This window comes from Salvelinus sp. IW2-2015, linkage group LG14 (assembly GCF_002910315.2).
Source record: "Salvelinus sp. IW2-2015 linkage group LG14, ASM291031v2, whole genome shotgun sequence".
Lineage (NCBI taxonomy): Eukaryota > Metazoa > Chordata > Actinopteri > Salmoniformes > Salmonidae > Salvelinus > Salvelinus sp. IW2-2015.
Window position 1 is genome coordinate 241270 of NC_036854.1, and position 20979 is coordinate 262248.

Here is a 20979-nt window from a genome sequence, read left to right on the forward strand (position 1 = left end):
GGGCTGAATAAGCTGCCTGGTTCTGCGTGGTCTACAGGGCTGATAAAGCTGCCTGGCTCTGCTGTGGTCTACAGGATGAATAAAGCTGCCTGGCTCTGCTGTGGTCTACAGGCGATGAATAAGCTGCCTGCTCTGCTGTGGTCTACAGGGGCTGAATAAAGCTGCCTGGTTCTGCTGTGGTCTACAGGCGAATGAATAAAGCTGCCTGGCTCTGCTGTGGTCTACAGGGCTGAATAGAAGCTGCCTGGCTCTGCTGTGGTCTACAGGGATGAAGTAAAGCTGCCTGGCTCTGCCTGTGGTTTCAGGGCTGAATAAAGCTGCTCTGCGTTCTGCTGTGGTCTACAGGGCTGAATAAAGCTGCTGGCTCTGCAGTGGTCTACAGCAGGGTATGAATAAAGCTGCCTGGTTCTGCTGTGGTCTACAGGTGAATAAAGCTAGCTGGTTCTGCTGTGTCTACAGGGGCTTGAAATAATGCTGCTGGCTCTGCTGTGGTCGTAACAGTGGCAATGAATAGCTGCCTGGTTCATGCGTGGTCTATCAGAGATGATAAAAGCTGCCTGGCTCTGCTGTGGTCTACGGGAGTGAATAAAGCTGCCTGGGGTCAGGGGGGCGGCCCTGCCACAGTCCTCAGTCAGTACAGCCCCCGCCACCCTGCTGCAGTCCTCAGCCCCTTCTCTCTGTCTCTTTCTCTTTCTTTCTGTCTATCGACCTTTTTGCTAACGAATCACTTATTGACATTTTTCTTAATTCTGTGAATCTTTCTTTCTCTTTGTTTCTCACTTTTTGTAGCCATTTTATAATGATCCACTACTCTGAGGCATGCAAAAGTGGATCAGAGATCACTGTTCTTTTCCAATTTTTTTTACGACTTTGTCCTGCTATACAGACACTGTGCCACTTAGCGAACAAAAGAAAGTCTCACCATAGTAGCTCTGTGTGGCGTCCCAACCCTCGTTCCAGCGACTGTCCCAGTCATCTCCCACTCCGCTAGGGAGGGGCTCTTCGCTACCATACTCCAACAGGTAATCTTCCTCGACTTCCTCTTCCTCTCTAGTCTCCTCCGGCCCTGAGCGGCCCGTCCCATCCTCGCTGGCGTCAGCGTCTGTGTATCCCCAGAACAGAGGCCAGAACAGCTTCTTACCCCCCAGCCAGCCTACAGAGGACGGGGGGGACGGGGGGATCCAGTCCTTTATCAGATCCATCTCTAAGTCCATGTTAGGGTCGTCCACCACCTCAATGGTCACCTGGGAGGGAGGAAAGGAGAGTGATCATTTAGAGAACCATTGTGGAAGCTTGATATTGATATTGATTTCGTGGACATGCTAAGATAGCTACAACTAGTCCTTATATGGTCACAAAGTCTGCCAAAACTAAAAAGTTGACACAAAAAGACAACACAAAAATACATACTTTTAATAGGAGGATGCACACAAAACTTAACATCTAAATGTTACTGGAAAGCCACAATGTAAGCAAGAGAAGTTGACCAAATTGACTGCCGGCACATAAAACATACCTTTCAGAAGTATCAAGGGATTTACATGCCTAATTTCTAGCTCTGACTTAACCAGTCAGACATGAGATGAGCAGTGAGCACTCTGTCAGAAGATCCCACGCTTAACTACATCTCATTACACTGGTAGGCCACTACTGTATGACTCAACCCTGTACGTTAGCTCACTCCCATAGTAGTTGTCAGCACCAGGCAACATGGAGAGACCATGAGAGGGTAGAGCCAGTCTGCATGGGGGTAGAGCCAGTCTGCATGGGGGTAGAGCCAGTCTGCATGGGGGTAGAGCCAGTCTGCATGGGGGTAGAGCCAGTCTGCATGGGTAGATGCAGCCGTGCAGGGGGGTAGAGCAGTCCTGCATGGGGTAGAAGCAGCCTGCATGGGGGTAAGCCAGCCTCAGGAGGCGCTGCAGTTGCGGGGTAGAGCCAGCCTCATGGGGTAGAAGGCCAGCAGTGCATGGGTAGAGCCCAGTGCATGGGTAGGTACCTTACAATATAGTCTTAGCAGACGCCTAGTCCGAGCACTTTATGAGCCAGATGCATGGGGGTAGAGCCAGTCTGCAGGGGGTAGAGCCAGCCTGCATGGGGGTAGAGCGGCCTGCAGGGGTAGAGCCAGCTCTGCATGGGGGTAGAGCCGCAGCTGCATGGGGGTAAAGCCAGTCTGCATGGGGGTCAGAGCCTAGTATGCAATGGGGGTAGAGCCAGTTGTAGGGGAGGCAGTCTGCATGGGGGTGAGCCAGCCTGCATGGGGGTAGAGCCAGTCTGCATGGGGGTAGAGCCAGCTGCATGGGGTAGAGCCAGCCTGCATGGGGGTAGAGCAGCCGCATGGGGGAGAGCCAGCTGCATGGGGGTAGAGCCAGTCTGCATGGGGGTAGAGTCAGCTGCATTTACATTTACATTTACATTTAAGTCATTTAGCAGACGCTCTTATCCAGAGCGACTTCATGGGTTAGAGCCAGCTGCATGGGGTAGAGCCAGTCTGCATGGGGGTAGAGCCAGCCTGCAGGGGTAGAGCCAGCCTGCTGGGGGTAGAGAGCGCATGGGGGTAGAGCCAGCCTGCATGGGGGTAGAGCAGCAGTCCTGCATGGGGGTAGAGCAGCTGCATGGGGTAGAGCAGTCTGCATAGGGGTAGAGCCAGCTGCATGGGGTAGACGCAGCTGCAATGGGGGTAGAGCCAGTTGCATGGGGGTAGACGCAGCCTGCATGGGGTAGAGCAGCTATGGGGGAACCGCCTGCATGGGGGTAGAGCCAGCTCTGTGGGACCAGCTGCATGGGGTAGAGCAAGCCTGCATGTGGGGTGAGCAGCTGCAGTGGGTAAGCAGCTGATGGGGTAAGCAGCTGCATGGGGTAGAGCCAGCCTGCTGGGTAGAGCCAGCTGCATGGGATAGAAGCAGCCTGCATGGGGTAGAGCCAGCTGCATGGGGGTAGCGCCTATGGTAGGCCAGCCTGCATGGGGTCATTAATCCAGCTAACCACATCCTGAAGTGAACTGCCCTGAGTCGACCAGTAGATGGAACTAACTACTGTGGGATTGGAATGCGTTCAACGAAAGGACATGCTGAAGACATTGAGGCTAATCGTCTGGGGAATCACAGGAAATGACATGCTGAAGACATTGAGGCTAATCGCTGAGGAAACAGGAAATGACATGCTGAAGACATTGAGGCTAATCGCTGGCGGAATCACAGAGAATGACATGCTGAGAACATTGAGGCTAATCGCTGGCGGAATCACAGGAAATGACATGCTGAAGACATTGAGGCTAATCGCTGGCGGAATAACAGGAAATGACATGCTGAAGACATTGAGGCTAATCGCTGGGGAACCACAGGAAATGACATGCTGAAGACATTGAGGCTAATCGCTGGGGAATCACAGGAAATGACATGCTGAAGACATTGAGGCTAATCGCTGGCGGAATCACAGGAAATGACATGCTGAAGAATTGAGGCTAATGCTGGGGACCACAGGAATGACATGCTGAAGACATTGAGGCTAATGCCTGGCGGAATCACAGGAAATGACATGCTGAAGACATTGAGGCTAATCGCTGGCGGAATAACAGGAAATGACATGCTGAAACAATTGAGGCTAATCGCTGGCGGAATACAGGAAATGACATGCTGAAGACATTGAGCTAATCGCTGGCGGAATCACAGGAAATGACATGCTGAAGACATTGAGGCTAATCGCTGGCGGAATCACAGGAAATGACATGCTGAAGACATTGAGGCTAATCGCTGGCGGAATCACAGGAAATGACATGCTGAAGCTTGAGTCGTGGATAGGAATCGCTGAGAATGCATGCGAATAAGGATGAATGCTGAACATTGAGGCTAATCGCTGGAGGAATAACAGGAATGACATGCTGAAGACATTGAGGCTAATCGCTGGGGAATCACAGGAAATGACATGCTGAAGACATTGAGGCTAATCGCTGGCGGAATCACAGGAAATGACATGCTAAAGACATTGAGGCTAATCGCTGGCGGAATCACAGGAAATGACATGCTGAAGACATTGAGGCTAATCGTGGCGGAATACAGGAAATGACATGCTGAAGACATTGAGGCTAATCGCTGGCGTCACAGGAAATGACATGCTGAAGACATTGAGGCTTATCGCTGGCGGAATCACAGGAAATGACATGCTGAAGACATTGAGGCTAATCGCTGGCGGAATCACAGGAAATGACATGCTGAAGACATTGAGGTTATCGCTGGAGGAATCACAGGAAATGACATGCTGAAACATTGAGGCTAATCGCTGGCGGAATCACAGGTGACATGCTGAAGACATTGAGGCTAATCGCTGGGAATCACAGGAAATGACATGCTGAAGACATTGAGGCTATCGCTGGCGGAATCACAGGAAATGACATGCTGAAGACATTGAGGCTAATCGCTGGGGAATCACAGGAAATGGAAGAAGTGAAGGTGAGGACTGGAACTATTTATTCAATGTGAAAGTAGCTACTAATTTGTTCTGCTGAATTGCCACTCATGCCAAGTAGAAACTCCTCACCACAGAATGGAATCAACATAAAGGATCTCTATAATCGCTGCTCTTCCCTGCTTTACCAGGGTGCAATGCATTGTTGGTAGAGCATTTATTTATTTTTTTACCTTAGTTTTTACCTAGTTTTTATTGAACTAGGCAAGCCAGTTAAGAACAAATTCTTGTTTACAATGATGGCCTACACCGGCCAAACCCGGACGACGCTGGGCCAATTGTGTGCCGCCCTATGGGATTCCCAATCACAGCCGGTTGTGATACAGCCTGGATTCGAACCAGGGTGTCTGTAATGACACCTCTAGCGCTTCCAACACCAGGATTGTGTGTTTGATTCCCGGGACCAACCATATGTAAAATGTATGCATGCATGACTGTAAGTCGCTTTGGATAAAAGTGTCTGCTAAATGGAATATATTATGTATATATATTATGTATATTAGGCGAGTTTCCCCCGTACAAATGTAAATCGCTCTTGAGGTGCTAGAAAAGCATTATAAAAAATACTATCAATTATCGTCACCACACCTGGATGTTGGGGTTCTGCGAGCTGACGTCTGCGTTGGCCAGCTCAGGGAAGTTCTTCAGGTCCAGAACGAAGGGYTTSATCTCCTCCTTAGGCTCAGGCTGRGGCAGAACCCCTACGGAGCGGTGCTGCGAGTGGGACCACCTCCTCTTGTGGCGGTGCTCAGTGACAGGGGGAAGGAGGCTCTGGACCTGGTTCTGCTGCTCCAGGGCCTCCGGTCCATGATGGACCCCACTGATGGGCGGCTGAGCACGAGCCTGAGGAAAAAGATAGGACACCTCAATTAAGCATCATGATGAAACACAGTGGACTGGACCGCTCTGAAGACCTTGATGACATTAGTCATAAACAATACAGTGATTACTGGCTCGTTTAAGATACAAAGGTTACTTGCTTTAGCTATTTGCCCAGGAAAAGCATTTGCACCATGCTATGACTTAGTGACAGAGCTCCTAGAAACCATTGGGGCAACAAACCAGCAGACCAACCAACCAAACCCCGTCCATCCGTCTGCTTCTCATTTATTTCCCACAGCAGCCAGAGCCCTGGCATCCAGGCCTTTGACAAAGAGGAGCCTGTGCCAGATTCTCTAGTTTTAATGAGAGAGCTTCGGAGTCGTGGGACCCCTGGGATGGTGGGCAGGCTGGCCCTGTGTTTCAATCTGCAGTGTCCTGCCATGCCCTAGGGCAGCAGGTAGCCTAGCSGTTAAGTGTGTTGGGCCAGTAACCGAAAGGTCGCWAGGTCAAATCCCCAAGCCTTGTGAAAGGCACTTAATCCTAATTGCTACAGGAACTCACTCTGGATGAGAATGTCTGTTAATAACTAAAATGTAAACAATGTGCAGCTACACTCAACAGACAGAAGCCATAGGTCTCTCTAAGGTCCTCCTCCCTCTGTTTCTCCCTCTGTCTCTCCCTCTGTCTGCCTGTCTGTSACAAAGTGAACATTGTCWAGCTCTGACTTTGTTGATAGCTACTTTATTGAGGGAAAGTGTACTCACTATGACTGTGATACTGTATGTGGTTATCTCAACTAGCTATCTTAAGATGAATGCACTAGATTGTCAGTCGCTCTGAATAAGAGCGTCTGCTAAATGACTCAAATGTAAATGTCAACCATTCTTTAGATCAAGTTGCCACTAAAAATGTATCTAAGGTCAGGTAAGGGTCTTCTATTACTCAAAGCTTTTAATTCAGCCAGTATCTACAGTGCTAATAAAGAGCCCAAACATCTGACAGGACTTCAGTAACTGAAGCAGTGCCAGTTTGCGGTTTGAAATGTAGTGCAGTTTAAACCAAAATCTGGAGCGGTGACAAAACAGCTGGTTATGGGCCCGAGAATAGACTACTTTTTCAGTGGCTGCAATTCTCCCATAAAACAGTTGGTCGGTCAGATCTGATCCATTTAGAGGTAACCCCTGTCAAACATTATTGTCTCTTTACTGAAGAGAGAAAGAGGAGGATCCTGAAGACTTCTTCTGGGTCTTGTCAGGTCCCTCTGAGAATTAGGGGATGGTCATTACACGGTTCCAAACACATTAAGACTTGTCTTCCTTCTTTGTTCTATGTTTTGATTTAATTGGACCTGAATATCTATAATTTTGATTTAATTGGACCTGGTGATCTATAATTTTGATTTAATTGGATCTGGTGTTCTATATTTAAGCAATAAGGCCCGTGGAGGTGTGGTATTTGGCCAATATACCATGGCTAAGGGCTGTTCTTAAGCACGACACAAGTGACTATGCATAGATAATAACGTAGATAATAAAAGAGGGGGTGTGGGGGGAAGGGCAATGCAAATAGTCTGGGTAGCCATTTGATTAGATATTCAGGAGTCTTATGGCTTGGGGGTAGAAGCTGTTTAGAACCCTCTTGGACCTGGACTTGGCGCCCCAGTTCCGCTTACTGTGCGGTAGCAGAGAGAACAGTCTATGACACGGGTGGCTGGAGTCTTTGACAATTTTTAGGGCCTTCCTCTGACACCGCCTGGTATTGAGGTCCTGGATGGCAGGAAGCTTGGCCCCAGTGATGTACTGGGCTGTACGCATTACCCTCTGTAGTGCCTTGCAGTCGGAGGCCGAGCAGTTGCCTAACCAGGCAGTGATGCAACCAGTCAGGATGCTCTCGATGGTGCAGCTGAAGAACCTTTTGAGGATCTGAGGACCCATGCAAAATCTTTTCAGTCTCCTGAGGGGGAATAGTTTTTGTCGTGCCCTTTTCACGACTGTCTTGGTGTGCTTGGACCATGTTAGTTTGTTGGTGTTGTGGACACCAAGGAACTTGAAGCTCTCAACCAGCTCCACTACAGCCCCGTCGATGAGAATTGGGGCGTGCTCGGTCCTCTTTTTCCTGTAGTCCACAATCATCTCCTTTGTCTTGATCACGTTGAGGGAGAGGTTGTTGTCCTGGCACCACATTGCCAGGTCTCTGTCATTGTCGGGGGTCAGGCATACCACAGGGAGTTCAGGAGGGGACTGAGCACGCACCCCTGAGGGAACCCCGTGTTGAGGATCAGCGTGGCGCATGTGTTGTTACCTACCCTTACCACCTGGGGGTGGCTCAKTCCCCTCCTGTACTCCCTGTTCACTCATGACTGCACGGCCAGGCACGACTCCAACACCATCATTAAGATTGCCGATGACACAACAGTGGTAGGCCTGATCACCGACAATGGCGAGACTGCCTATARGGAGTTCAGGATCGTGTTGCAGGGAGGTGTTTAGTCCCAGGGTCCTTAGCTTAGTGATGAGCTTTGAGGGAACTATGSTGTTGAACGCTGAGCTGTAGCTCAGTGAATAGCATTCTCACATACATGTTCCTTTTGTCCAGGTGGGAAAGGCCAGTGTGGAGTGCAATAGAGATTGCATCATCTGTGGATCTGTTAAGGYGGTGTGCAAATTTAGGTGGGTCTAGGGTTTCTGGGATAATGGTGTCGATGTGAGCCATGATCAGCCTYTCAAAGCACTTCATARCTACAKACGTGAGTGCTACGRGTCGGTAGTCATTTAGGCAGGTTACCTTAGTGTWCTTGGGCACAGGGACTATGGTGGTCTGCTTGAAACATGTTGRTATTACAGACTCAGACAGGGAGAGGTTGAAAATGTCAGTGAAGACACTTGCCAGTTGGTCAGCGCATGCTCACAGTACACATCCTGGTAATCCGTCTGGCCCTGCGGCCTTGTCAATGTTGACCTGTTTAAAGGTCTTACTCACATCGGCTGCGGAGAGCGTGAATCATCCAGTTTCCGGAACAGCTGGTGATCTCATGCATGTTTCAGTGTTATTTGCCTTGAAGCGAGTATAGAAGTAGTTTAGCTCGTCTGGTAGGCTCGTGTCACTGAGCAGCTCTAGGATGTGCTTCCTTTGTAGTCTGTAATGGTTTGCAAGCTCTGCCACATCCGACACACGTAAGAGGAGAGGAACACAGGCAGGGCAGGGCAGAGAGGGCAGGACAGGGCAGGGCAGAGGGCAGGGCAGAGAGGGCAGGCAGGCGAGTGGTGTGACAGACAGGCAGGCAGGCAGGCAGGCAGGCCTGATTTATGTGTCCACAGATATCAAAGGCCTCCACACTTGGCCCTTTCCAAACCATTACAGAAGAACAATAAACTATGGGCCCTTTGATCGCAAGCCTTGAAAGAGTGGAGGCAAGGAGAGGGAGGGAGAAGAAACAGATAGGTAGAGTGAACAGGTTTCAATATTTGTGAACCAGGCCATGCACACTCCACATTCTACACCCCTCTCCCCCCCCCCCCCCATGATAAGGGGAAAACCAATAACACAGATGGCCAAAGTAAACAATCAACCAGCCTGACCTCTGACCTTATTCCAGTGTGAGAGAGATCTGCTGAGGGTTCCTTTGACCCTGCTGAGTTAGGGTAAAGTTTGGGTTAGGGTTATGTAAGCCCTTGCTATTGTGCCTCTTGCTCCTCTAGTGTACAAACCAGCCCCTCCTCTACCTGGTTAAACTGGCATCTACCAGGTCACCAGGAAAGGTGCACAGTCACCATTGTGCCAAAGGGTCACTGGTGCCCAAAACGCACACTCATTACCACCACCAGAATCACAACATGCTATCTCACTCTTTCTATCCCCTCTTTCTCTATTTTGCTTTCTCTCTAACTCTCTCACTCTCCCTCTCTGTCTCTCTCCCTTTCCGTCTCTCTCCCTCTCCGTCTCTCTCCCTCACTGTTTTTCTTCTGTTTGACATCCAACTGACATACATCATCAATCAGTTATAGGCTATGGGCATCAGGACATCAATAGGGCATCCATTGAAGGAGAACCAGAGGAGAGAATGTACAGAGGAACGACTTCATAGAGCTCTGGAATCTGTCTGTTTACACCTTTCCTTCATTCTTACATCTGATTCTGTTCATGGTGAACTTCAAGGCCCCTACACACACACCCATATATGTCCATGAGCMGCACAAACACCCACATGAGTTGCTCTTACAGATAGATGTGTGCTTCAAAGGGAATTCAGAAAGCCCATCTGTTATAGCTGCTGTAGACGAGGAGGCTGTCTGTGTAGTATTATGCTGCTCCGTGCAGCTCTGAAAGACCTTCTCTCGATGCCTAGATATCTTACTATACATGGAGAAACGGCGAACAGCCCTTTACCCCAAGGCCCTAGAGATTTCAGTGTAGCATAATGTTAGGCACAACATTGTCCGTTTGTGATTCTTTGATTTGRTTTGTTAGAAGGTTAACTTTTGTAACTGAAGTTAATTACAATTCAGAATATGTCATACACTCCAGTAAGTTTCGCTGGCACGAGAACAGACCCTCTCTGTGGATAAATTAAAGTTAATTTCAATTTGAAGAGATAACTGACAACAAATAAGTTATTATATTAGGCTATAGCGTAAAATATTTTATTAATTTCATAGAGAATAATTTACATCAGCTCAATTCATATTCAAATCCTGTGACATTTGGAACGTATTATTTACCTAAAATCTAGAAGAAAATAGCTCAGAAAAAGGTTGCTTACCAACAAAAAAACACCGTTGTGGAGTTTGTGGTTGTGTTTGTTGGGAAAGCTCATCACCAACACAACGAAAAGTACTAAAACGATGATCATTATCGTTAGACATCTCCCTCCGACTAGAAACATTTTCTCCATTGAAGTGACAACTAAGACCAAGTTGCAGTATTTGCGGTACTCAATCTATCATACGTATTCTTTCACTACAATTATTTATTTTGCGAGATGAAATAAAAAGTTGATCTCATCGGCGGTTGTTCTTTTCCGAGCAAGTCACGTATTGAACCAGCCAGARGAAAGTCGCCCATTCAACCAGCAGTACAGCTTCAGAGTCGTCTTCTTGATAGAGATGCGCTCTAATGTCCGATGGACAAATCCATATCCCGCTACCGCACTAGGACGCAACTGATTTCTCCTTTCGCTGTCTGCCTCCCTGTATTGCGCGTCTAGGTCAATGTGCGCTCTTCAATCTTCGCGTTAAAACCAGACCAACTTGGGCTATAGTGCCAAGGATGCATTGAGTGCCACGTGCAGACCACGCAGTCTCTCTGTCTGCACCGGTGAACGGTTTATTGAACTAGGTTAAAAGAGTTGGGTACATTTCGTTATGGTTTGGGTGGATGTTTTCTACCAATACAATCACATCTGGAGTTGAGGATAGCCTGTGTGCGTTTGATCTCGGATCCATTGTCCAACGGAGGTCCCTTAGCCACATGTTGTCCCGGAATGAATATGCTGCAGCTCTGATTCAGAAGGAAACCTGTTACCACTCTCTGACTTTATCTGTTCACAGCTTCTACACTGCTGTTTGGTAGAAAAGGAATGCTCACGAATCAAGGGAGGGGGGGGTCTCTCTCAGGGATCCACTTTCCCAAATGGAGGGGATTGAAGAGCCATTTTGGAGATGTGATCTCCACACAGAAATGACTGGTAAATTGGCATGGACATAAAGGGAGAGGAGACCGGTAGACTATTCCATGGATTAAAAGACAGCCAACACATTAGCCTATAAGGTGTCACAGGTCAATAAGAGATGTGTCAAGGTGCTGACAGAACAGCTGACGCCTACTTTCACACCATGTAAAGAGATGGTSTGTGAATGCAAACTTCATGACAGTGTAGGGTAGGCTATTGTGTACTCCACACAAAGGCCTATTTTTTTAAATATATGTTTGCTATTTGAATATACATTGAGTATACCAAACATTAAGAAACCCTTCCTAGTATTGAGTTTCACACCCACACACACACCCACACACACACAGTTGGATGTCCTTTAGATGGTAGACAAATCTTGATACACACAGGAAACTGTTGAGCGTGAAAAATCCAGCAGTGTTGCAGTTCTTGACACACTCAAACCGATGCGCCTGGCACCTACTACCATACCCTGTTCAAAGGCACTTCAATATTTTGTCTTGCCCATTCACCCTCTGAATGGCACAATTACACAATACATGTCTTCATTTATTTATTTGTTTCATTTAACCTTTAACTAGGCAAGTCAGTTAAGAACACATTCTTAATTTCAATGACGGCCTAGGAACAGTGGGTTAACTGCCTTGTTCAGGGGTAGAACGACAGATTTTTACCTTGTCAGCTCGGGGGGGGATTCGATCTAACAACCTTTCGGTTACAGGTCCAACGCTCTAACCACTAGGCTACCTGCCGCCCCAAATTGTCTCGAGGCTTAAAAATCCTTCTTTATCCTGTCTCCTCCCCTTCATCTACACTGATTTGAAGTGGATTTAACAGGTGACATCAATAATGGATCATAGCTTTCTCCTGGATTCACCTGGTCAGTCTTTGTCATGGAAAGAGCCGGTGTTCATAATGTTTTGTCCATTCAGTGTATTTCAGAGGTTGACTTTTGAGAGTGTTTCCATGACAGGCAGTACTTTTACCCAGAGCCCAGCTTTTAGTCACAACCTAAGACTGTCTGAGGGGGCTCTGAGTGGTACGCTACACTTTGCCTTATTCATAGCCCACGGCCCGGCCCACGGCCCGGCCCACGGACAGCTCTAGGTGGTTACAGTCCAGTTTACTCTGCTAGGCTGACAGGAACAGGAGACTTCCTTAGGATGTAGTGCACCAGGACCGGCAAACAGCACTGTGGTATGGACACCACACACACACACACACACACACACACATGGAAGCACACACACGCAAACATGCACACGTATGCAGGCACACACACAAACACGGACACACACTCTTCGTTCATAGCCCTCCACCACTACACTCCAGATATTGCTATATCGCCCACAGAGTCCCCAACCCCCAACACACACTGTGGTCCACATATGAGAGCGATACACCGGCCACACACAGACATGCACAGAGGCATGCAATCACGCACAAGATCAATTAATCACATTGATGCCATTGGATCTCATAGATTATCTTGAATAGGACACAAGAGACGGTGACTCAGAAGGCCTTGTTTCAGAGTGATCCGTAACCCCTGGAGACCGGTAAACATCTGTGTGCCTCTGAGGTGGTCCACGTGCTCGTTATGAGTCAACACGTTTCTATGATTTACATGCAAATTAACAAACAAACATAGTGTCACACACAGATTAACAGATAGACATGAAGAAGACAGGAAGTATCTCGGTGTGTCTCTCTCTCTGTCTGTCTCTCTCTCCCTCATCGCTCTCTCTCCTTCTCTCTCCCCTGCCTATCTCTTTACCTCTCCCCCCCCTCCCCCTCTCTCTGTCTGTTGGTAGGATAATGTAACCCAAAAGGCAACAGAATATCCTACAACATGAGCCTCAGCCCCAGCCTCAGCCCCAGCCTTGCCTGAAGAAGAGAAGCTAGCCTAGTGATGCTACTGGGACGGCAGTGGGCCAGCCATAATAATAAAAACATCAAACAGCCTCCTAGCCCCTGGCGCTTACAGCCTTACCCTGAGCCAAGGACCAGAAGCACTCCCTTTTTCCTCTGTAAATATAGAAAGCAGAGTACTACTGAAGTTATTGTGAACAGTATGTACAGGTATGAAGTTGTCATAGAGGAGGATGASATTTAGTAGTTGAAGGTGAAGCCCTTTTGGATTTGATTTGATCTACCCAGTAGCCCATATGGGCAAACATTTGATGTTTCACAAACACAAACTGTTTCTCAGAAAGATGAAATCTGCTGTCTCTAATTTGCTACATTTGACATGAATGTCCCCTTTATGGGAGGTCATAAGCTTATATAACCCACATTGATAAATGGTTATTAACTCATTGGTACATCTCATACCAGCCCAGTTCTCTCTCAATCAAACCTGAGATAGGTACTCATTGTTAAATCTCATCTACCAGGCCATTCTCTTCTCAATCAAACCTGAGGAATGAGGTTACTCATTGGTTAATCTCAATCTACCAGCCATTACTCTCCTCCCCAATCAAGCCCTGAGGATTGAGAATACCCATTGGTAATCTCATCTACCAGCCAGTTTTCTCTCTCAACCAAGCTTGCAGATGAGGCTTACTCATGGTGATAATCATCATCTACCAGGCCAGTTCTCTCTTCAATCAAAGCTGACGCGAATGAGGATTACTCATTACTTGGTAATTCTCATCACCAAAAGCAGTGTACTCATGCTCAATCAAGCTTGAGGATGAGGTACTCATTAGTTAATTCTCATTCTACCAGCCATTCTCTCTCAATCAAACCTTGAGGATGAGGTTACCAATTGAGTTAAATCTCATACCCCAGCCATTCTCCTCTCAATCAAGCCTGAGGATGAAGTTACTCATTGGTTAATCTCACTACCAGCCGATTCTCTCTCAAATTCAAGCGCTTGAGGATGAGGTACTCATTGGTTAAAACTTATCTACCAGCCAGTTCTCTCTCAATCAGCCTGGAGGATGAGGTACTCATTGGGTAATCTTCATCTACCAGCCAGTTCTTCTCTTCAATCAAAGCTTGAGGATGAGGTTACTCATTGGTTAATCTCATCTACCAGCCAGTTCTCTCTCAATCAAAGCTGAGGATGAGGTTACTCATTGTTAATCTCATTTACCAGCCAGTTCTCTCTCAATCAAACCTGAGATGAGATTACCATTGGTTAATCTCATTTACCAGCCAGTTCTCTCTCAATCAAGCCTGAGATGGAAGTTACTCATTGGTTAATCTCATCTACCAGCCAGTTCTCTCTCAATCAAGCCTGGTGGATGAGGTTACTCATTGGTTTAATCTCATTATTACCGCCGTTCTCTCTCAATCAAGCTTAGAGCAGATGAGGTTAACTCATTGGTTTAATCTCATCTACCAGCCAGTTCTCTCTCAATCAAAGCCTGAGATGAATACTCATTGGTTAATCTCATATCTACCAGCCAGTTCTCTCTCAATCAAGCCTGAGGATGAGGTTACTCATTGGTTAATCTCATTTACCAGCCAGTTCTCTCTCAATCAAGCCTGAGGATGAGGTTACTCATTGGTTAATCTCACTCTACCAGCCAGTTCTCTCTCAATCAAGCCTGGATGAGTTACTCATTGGTTGAAATTGTGTTGATTACAAAACTGACCTTAAGATCTTTAAGAGCAGTTACATTTTATTCCCCAGCTTTGGTTACTGTACCACCAAGTACATTTGCTCCGTCCGGAGTCCCCTGAAGTACCCCCTAATGTACAGTTTACCAGTAAGCCTTCTCATGAGGCTTCTAAAGTCCTAGAAGGGGGCAAAGTACGGCCCCGGCACTTCAATCGGCCGCGAGACATTTGTGTATTAAATATTATATATTTGAGTTACGACTTCCACAAACTTAAAAGCCCAACAAATAAAGTTATTAAACAGTGCTCTACTCCAGACTCTCAACTAACAAGCTACGCCTGTGGCAATAAAATCACAAAGCATAGCAAGCCTTATACGAAGGGAGTTGTTGCGAAAGAGTGTTTGGTGGAGACTGCTGGTATATTTTGTCCTGAGAGTGAAAAAACAATTCTAGAACATTAGTCATCACACAGAAGAATCACCAGGCGCGTGGAAGTGATAGGTGAGAGGCTAATCTTCGAATTGTAGGAAAAAAGCAGATGCTTTGATCTGTTTTTCTATAGCACTGATGAGAATACTGACATCAGAGACACCCGCTCAATTAGCATTTTTGTCAGAGAAAAAATGAGAACTTTGAAATAACAGAGGAACTTCTTGCGATGAAACAATATGGAAACAACCAGCCTCTGATTTATATGACAGGGTTCTGCCTGCTTTGGAGGAAAAATAATCTACCTTGGCACAAAGGTCACAACAGATGGATCACAAATCTAACCGGTAAAAACATTGCCTACTAACAGATTCAAGACAAAGTAAAAGAAGAAAACTCTGAGGATTGATATTTCTTTCACATCAGGAAGCCCTGTGTAAAAGTCTGTTAAAGCTAACATGTTGTCCAAAGTGGTTGCAAACTTTATACGCGCGAGGAGGACTTAACCATCGTCAGTTCAACTTTATAGGCGAGGGGCTTAAACCATCGTCAGTTCAACTTTATATGCGAGGGGACTTAACATCGTCAGTTAACTTTAACGGCGAGGGACTTAACCATCGTCAGTTTAACTTTATAGGCGAGGGGTTAACCATCGTCAGTTAACTTATACGGCGAGGGGAACTTAACCATCGTCAGTTTAACTTATACGGCGAGGGACTTAACCATCGTCAGTTAACATTATACGGGCGAGAGGGTTAACCATCGTCAGTTCAACTTTATAGCGAGGGGGCTTAACCATCGTCAGTTTAACTTTATAGGCGAGGGATTAACCATCGTCAGTTTAACATATACGGCGAGGGCTTAACCATCGTCAGTTCAACTTATATGGGCGAGGGCTTAACCATCGTCAGTTCTTAACTTTATAGGGCGCAGGGCTTAACCATCGTCAGTTTAACATTATACGGGCGAGGGGGTTAACCATCTCAGTTCAACTTAACGCGAGGACTTAACCATCGTCAGTTCAACTTTATACGGGCGAGGACTTAACCATCGTCAGTTCAACTTTATACGGGCGAGGCTTAACCATCGTCAGTTTCAACATTTATACGGGCGAGGGGGCTAACCATCGTCAGTTCAACTTTATACGGCGAGGGGCTTAACCATCGTCAGTTTAACTTTATACGGGCGAGGGGCTTAACCATCGTCAGTTCATTCAGGTGCTCAATGACACAGAGGCAGAGCACCAGGACTTGTTTCCCATTCAAAATGCGTGCGCTGGCAGCCTGGGGAAAGTATTTCGTCCTGTGTGGAACTGAGAGGGAAGATAGGTATGTTCCTTGATACGGCTTGTAAAGCTGACGACTTCTCCGTATTGAAAGACACAGAATTGCTGGGCGACTGTGCTTTCGGTGTGGACATACTGGGCGCTTGAATGTGAAACTGCAGGGAAAAGGGGTTTTTGTGCATTGAACTGTATTCCAACGTGAAAGCATTCAAGGCCAAACTTACTTTGTTCTCCAGACAAATGAGCAGCCGTCTCTCGCTCATTTTCCGACACTCGCCACACTGAACGCGCCCAAATCGCAGTGCCAGCACTGAGACAAACAGTTGATCGACCTGCATGCTGAGTTTCCCGCCGCTTCTCAACTTCACCAAGATTGAGACTGAGCTGGAGTTGTTCATGCCCCCTGTCTTTCGACAGTGAAAAAGCACAACCAGACGCCCATTGGAGCTCATCGACATCCAATTGGCAGTGCTTTGAAGGAGCAGTAAAGAAAGCCAGCATCCCGGAGTCGCCTCTTCACTGTTGACGTTGAGACTGGTGTTTGCGGGTACTATTTAATGAAGCTGCCAGTTGAGGACTTGTGTGGCGTCTGTTTCTCAAACTAGACAGTCTAATACTTTCCTCTTGCTCAGTTGTGCACCAAGGCCTCCCACTCCTCTTTCATTCTGGTTAGAGACAGTTTGCGCAGTTCTGTGAAGGAGTAATATAGAAGCGTTGTGCAGATCTTTCAGTTTCTTGGCAATTTCTCACATGAATAGCCTTCATTTCTCAAAACAAGAACAAAACTGACAAGTTTCAGAAGCAAGGTCTCTGTTTCTGGCCATTTTGAGCCTGTAATCGAACCCACAAATCAGTGCGTGCCGTGGCCTGGGGCCAGCCTTCAGTGAGGTACTACACAGTCCCACCCAAATTAATCCACCTCTTATTACCATCATTATGCCATGGCTCTAGACCACTAACAATTTAGACAGAAACGCCAGTATAACCAGGCGTTGCGTCACCTTGAAATGACAAATTGAACACTTTTGGCGTAAACAAAAACAGACAACTCAAGTTTGCAAAGCCAGTGTGGCTCCAAAACACCAAATCGATCACTTGCAAATAATAGCATTCCCAGCAGTACAGTTTGCAGTGCTTCTCGGAGCCTGTGAGCCAATTGACAGCGCTCGTAGTTGAAACTTTGAAAGTGGCGAACGAACGAACCCCTTTCCCGCCGGTGACAGGCTTTGTGGCGTCGGGCGACCTCTCCTTACAATGTCTAACTTTTCTTGAAAAGTTCGTCTTGAGAATGGCCTTATAATTATATCCTCGACCAAATCGATATCTTCTCCTCCTTCCGCCATTGTGGTTGAAAAAACAGCTTAGTAGAACGCGAATTAATTCGTTTATCAAATTCAGTTTCCTAATCTGCATAGACCTGCCCATAGGAACCTGCCTCTCAATATTGGTAATCCAAATCAAAAGACGTGACGCCACTACGCCTGCTAGCTGGCTCCTGTGTAACACTGGAGCCAGCCAGTAGGCGTACAATAGCCAACTCTAAAAGCTGATTGGTTGACACAAAATTTTAATTTCCATTCACTTTAAGCTACAACCGCCCGCACTGTTGATTCTGAAGGCCTGAGGCAGATTTTAGACCCCTGGCAAACACATGATGCTCGAATATATTGGATAAAAGATCTAACATAGCAACCAGCCCTCCAAATCTCAACCTGGGGCTGAAGCAGTGCAACCAAGGAAAGTATGAATGAAGAGTATAACTCTTACTCTGGGGAATAATTTAATACATATTTGTGGAAAATATATTTAAAAAAAAATTATATTCTGATATGCTTTAGGCCAGCAGAGAAGGCCTTGCAGCCCTGACGGCCCACCACTGCCACAAATGCTGATGCTCCAGATATCAAACTAATCTAAAGAAGCCAGTTTTTATACTTCTTTAATAGAACGAACAGTTTTCAGCTGTGCTAACATAATTGCAAAAGGTTTTCTAATGATCAATTAGCCTTTTAAACTGATAAACTTGGATTATCTAACACAACGTGCCATTGGAACACCAGCATATGGGTTCTGATAATGGGCCTCTGTACGCCTATGTAGATATTCCATAAAAAATCTGCCGTTTCCAGCTACAATAGTCATTTACAACATTAACAATGTCTACACTGTATTTCTGATCAATTTGATGTTATTTTAATAGACAAAAATCTTTGCTTTTCTTTAAAAAACAAGGACATTTCTAAGTGACCCCAAACTTTTGAACAGTAGTGTATATATTTTGAAGTTTGCATATTGTGACTAAGTTTGATTGAMCTTTACAAGKGTAGAGATGCAGGATCTGTGTGTGKTTTTGACTGTGTCTGATGTTATAAATTATATACATTTTGTGAAAAATCTGTTCACAAAAAACAAGGGTAGAGATGGTACAAGGRTAGAATGGTYCTGCAAGCATATGTACACAAGTAGTTGCRTGTCAATGTGAAAATGAATAAAGGCTTCACATGTTTTGTCACGCATATAGTATGTGGCCCTTCAATTGGTTTCAAAAACTCAATGTGCTTTTTGAGCCAAAAGGTCTGCCCACCCCTGTCCTAGGTACTAGTACCCCTAGTTGAGAATCACTGCCCTAACTAGCCCATGGAAGTGAGGCAGTGCAAAGGCCCTCAGCATGACATTAGGAAGGAAGGAACTTCCAAAATGAACAGAGACTGCCCCCTGCTGTTGGACATACTTGCATCTCAATAGTCTAGAGAGGCGTCCTCTGTTGGACATACATCAATACATCTCTGAGCCGCGGGCCGCCTCTCAATAGTCTAGAGAGGCGTCCTCCTCTCCTGTCCTTTATTCATACTGATCTGAAAACACTGTACTTCTATTTCACCTGGACTGGCTGTTCTGTCTGCTGACAGATCTATTAACTAAATTAAAATAGATTTTTATCCTCAGAAGGGATTACCATTGTATTTACATGTCCAATCATGACCTGACGTAGGTCGGCTACAGGTTTGATTTTGAAGCAGATATCCTTCCTTCTGGAACAATGACAGACTTTATCTGATGCACTTTATTCCCTTGAAGAATCACAAACAGCAAAAACGTTCATTGATTTACAATGTTGTTCTGTGTCGCGGCTTCCTCCTTCTCTACGGTGAATTGCCTTTCTGAACTCACTTGATATCCATTGATTCCCACAATTACAGTTGAATTACCCATAAGCCACTGGAAATAAGGAGTATAATTGTATTTCTGAGGGACGCCCGCTCTGCTCTGCTCTTTTTAGGCAGTGAAGAGAGGGTTTAGTTTGCTCTACCATTCTACGGCTGGCTGGCATAACAATGATCCTATTTTGAGCCAGAGAAGGAATTTCCTGCCTCTTCATTGGAGCAGATGAGATCTCAACTCGAATCTTGGCAAGAGAAGACCACACACACACACACACACACACACACACACACACACACACACACACACACACACGCACACAGGCCTAACTGTGGATGAGAGGATATGGAGATGTAACTCGATTAGAAGTTCATAGACATGGGACATTATAATTCACTTCTCCTTAACCCTCTATTAGAGGGAAATGCATGAGCAGTTTTTACCGTATATGTGACACATCAGTTAGGCCTAGGCAATATGGCATCCAGTATATTCACATGAGTCATAGTCTCTTGTCTCGTTTAAGTTGGAAGTTGGAACAAAGCTTTTAAAAAAGCTCCTTGCAACTCAGCCTACAAGAGACTCAAAACTCCAGCATGATCACATCTATCACTTCCATCTCTCAGACCTGTTATATACATGTTATAAAACTATGATTAGGCTACATTCACCTTTGTCTGTTGTGCACACATGTATAAAAGCTTTCAGTTCAACTGTAAAATGTTGACTAAATACATATTAAAATGAAGAAAGCATACACACTGTGCACTTGCATGTTTGATTCCCAATTTCAATACAATGGATAACATTGTTTCCTGAACTTTTATATTAACCATACATTGTAACTAGGTAAGTCCGTTAGAACAAATTTATTTTATTTTCCTAACGGAATGACGGCCTACCACCGGCCAAACCCTCCCCTAACCGAGTACGACGCTGGGACCAATTGTGAGCCTGCCCATATGGACGTTCACCAACTCACACACGGCCGGTTTGACTACAGCCTGGGATCAGAACGGGTCTGTAGTGACGCCTCTAACACAGATGCCAGTGCAAGTAACATCAAAGCTGAACAGAGAAGGACAATTCACACTTGGTTAAAAACAATGTAATGCATCATTTTATTTATTTTATATCTTAATCTATTATTTAATTACAAAAGCCCATTGAGGACCCATGTCTCTTTTTCAAGGAGGACTTGGCACCAGAAGCATGCAACAATCATACATTCACAGAATCAATTAAAAGACATAACAAAAAACACAACAACATGATCCAGCCTATAAAAAAGATTTACTCCTCCGTATAACAGAGTCTACCACTCAATATATTTAAATTCATTCAGTGCACTAACATATTAGATGAAGCGTGGAGTGTAGACTATTCCATGCCTCTGGTGTACATTTCATTTACATTTAGTCATTAGCGACGCTCTATCCAAGCGACTTACAGTAGAGTGCATACATTTTATTTACATTTTTTTTTACATACTGAGACAAAGGATATCCCTACCACCAAGCAGAACAGGACGCTCTTATCCAGAGCGACTTACAGTAGAGTGTCATACATTTATATTT

General features: G+C 45.8%; 1 protein-coding gene across 1 annotated transcript in view; it reads right to left on the reverse strand.

The window, feature by feature from the left end:
* The window catches only part of LOC111973222 (isthmin-2-like), a 27696-nt gene extending 17119 nt beyond the window's left edge, over positions 1-10577 (reverse strand). Inside the window, exons 1-3 of the mRNA XM_024000512.2 lie at positions 10043-10577; positions 5050-5304; positions 923-1244 (exon numbers count right to left, since the gene is read on the reverse strand). Coding sequence (XP_023856280.1) covers positions 923-1244; positions 5050-5304; positions 10043-10174 — 709 coding nt within the window. The 5' untranslated portion in view covers positions 10175-10577. The remainder of the gene's footprint in view (positions 1-922; positions 1245-5049; positions 5305-10042) is intronic.
* Positions 10578-20979: the final 10402 nt, after the last annotated feature.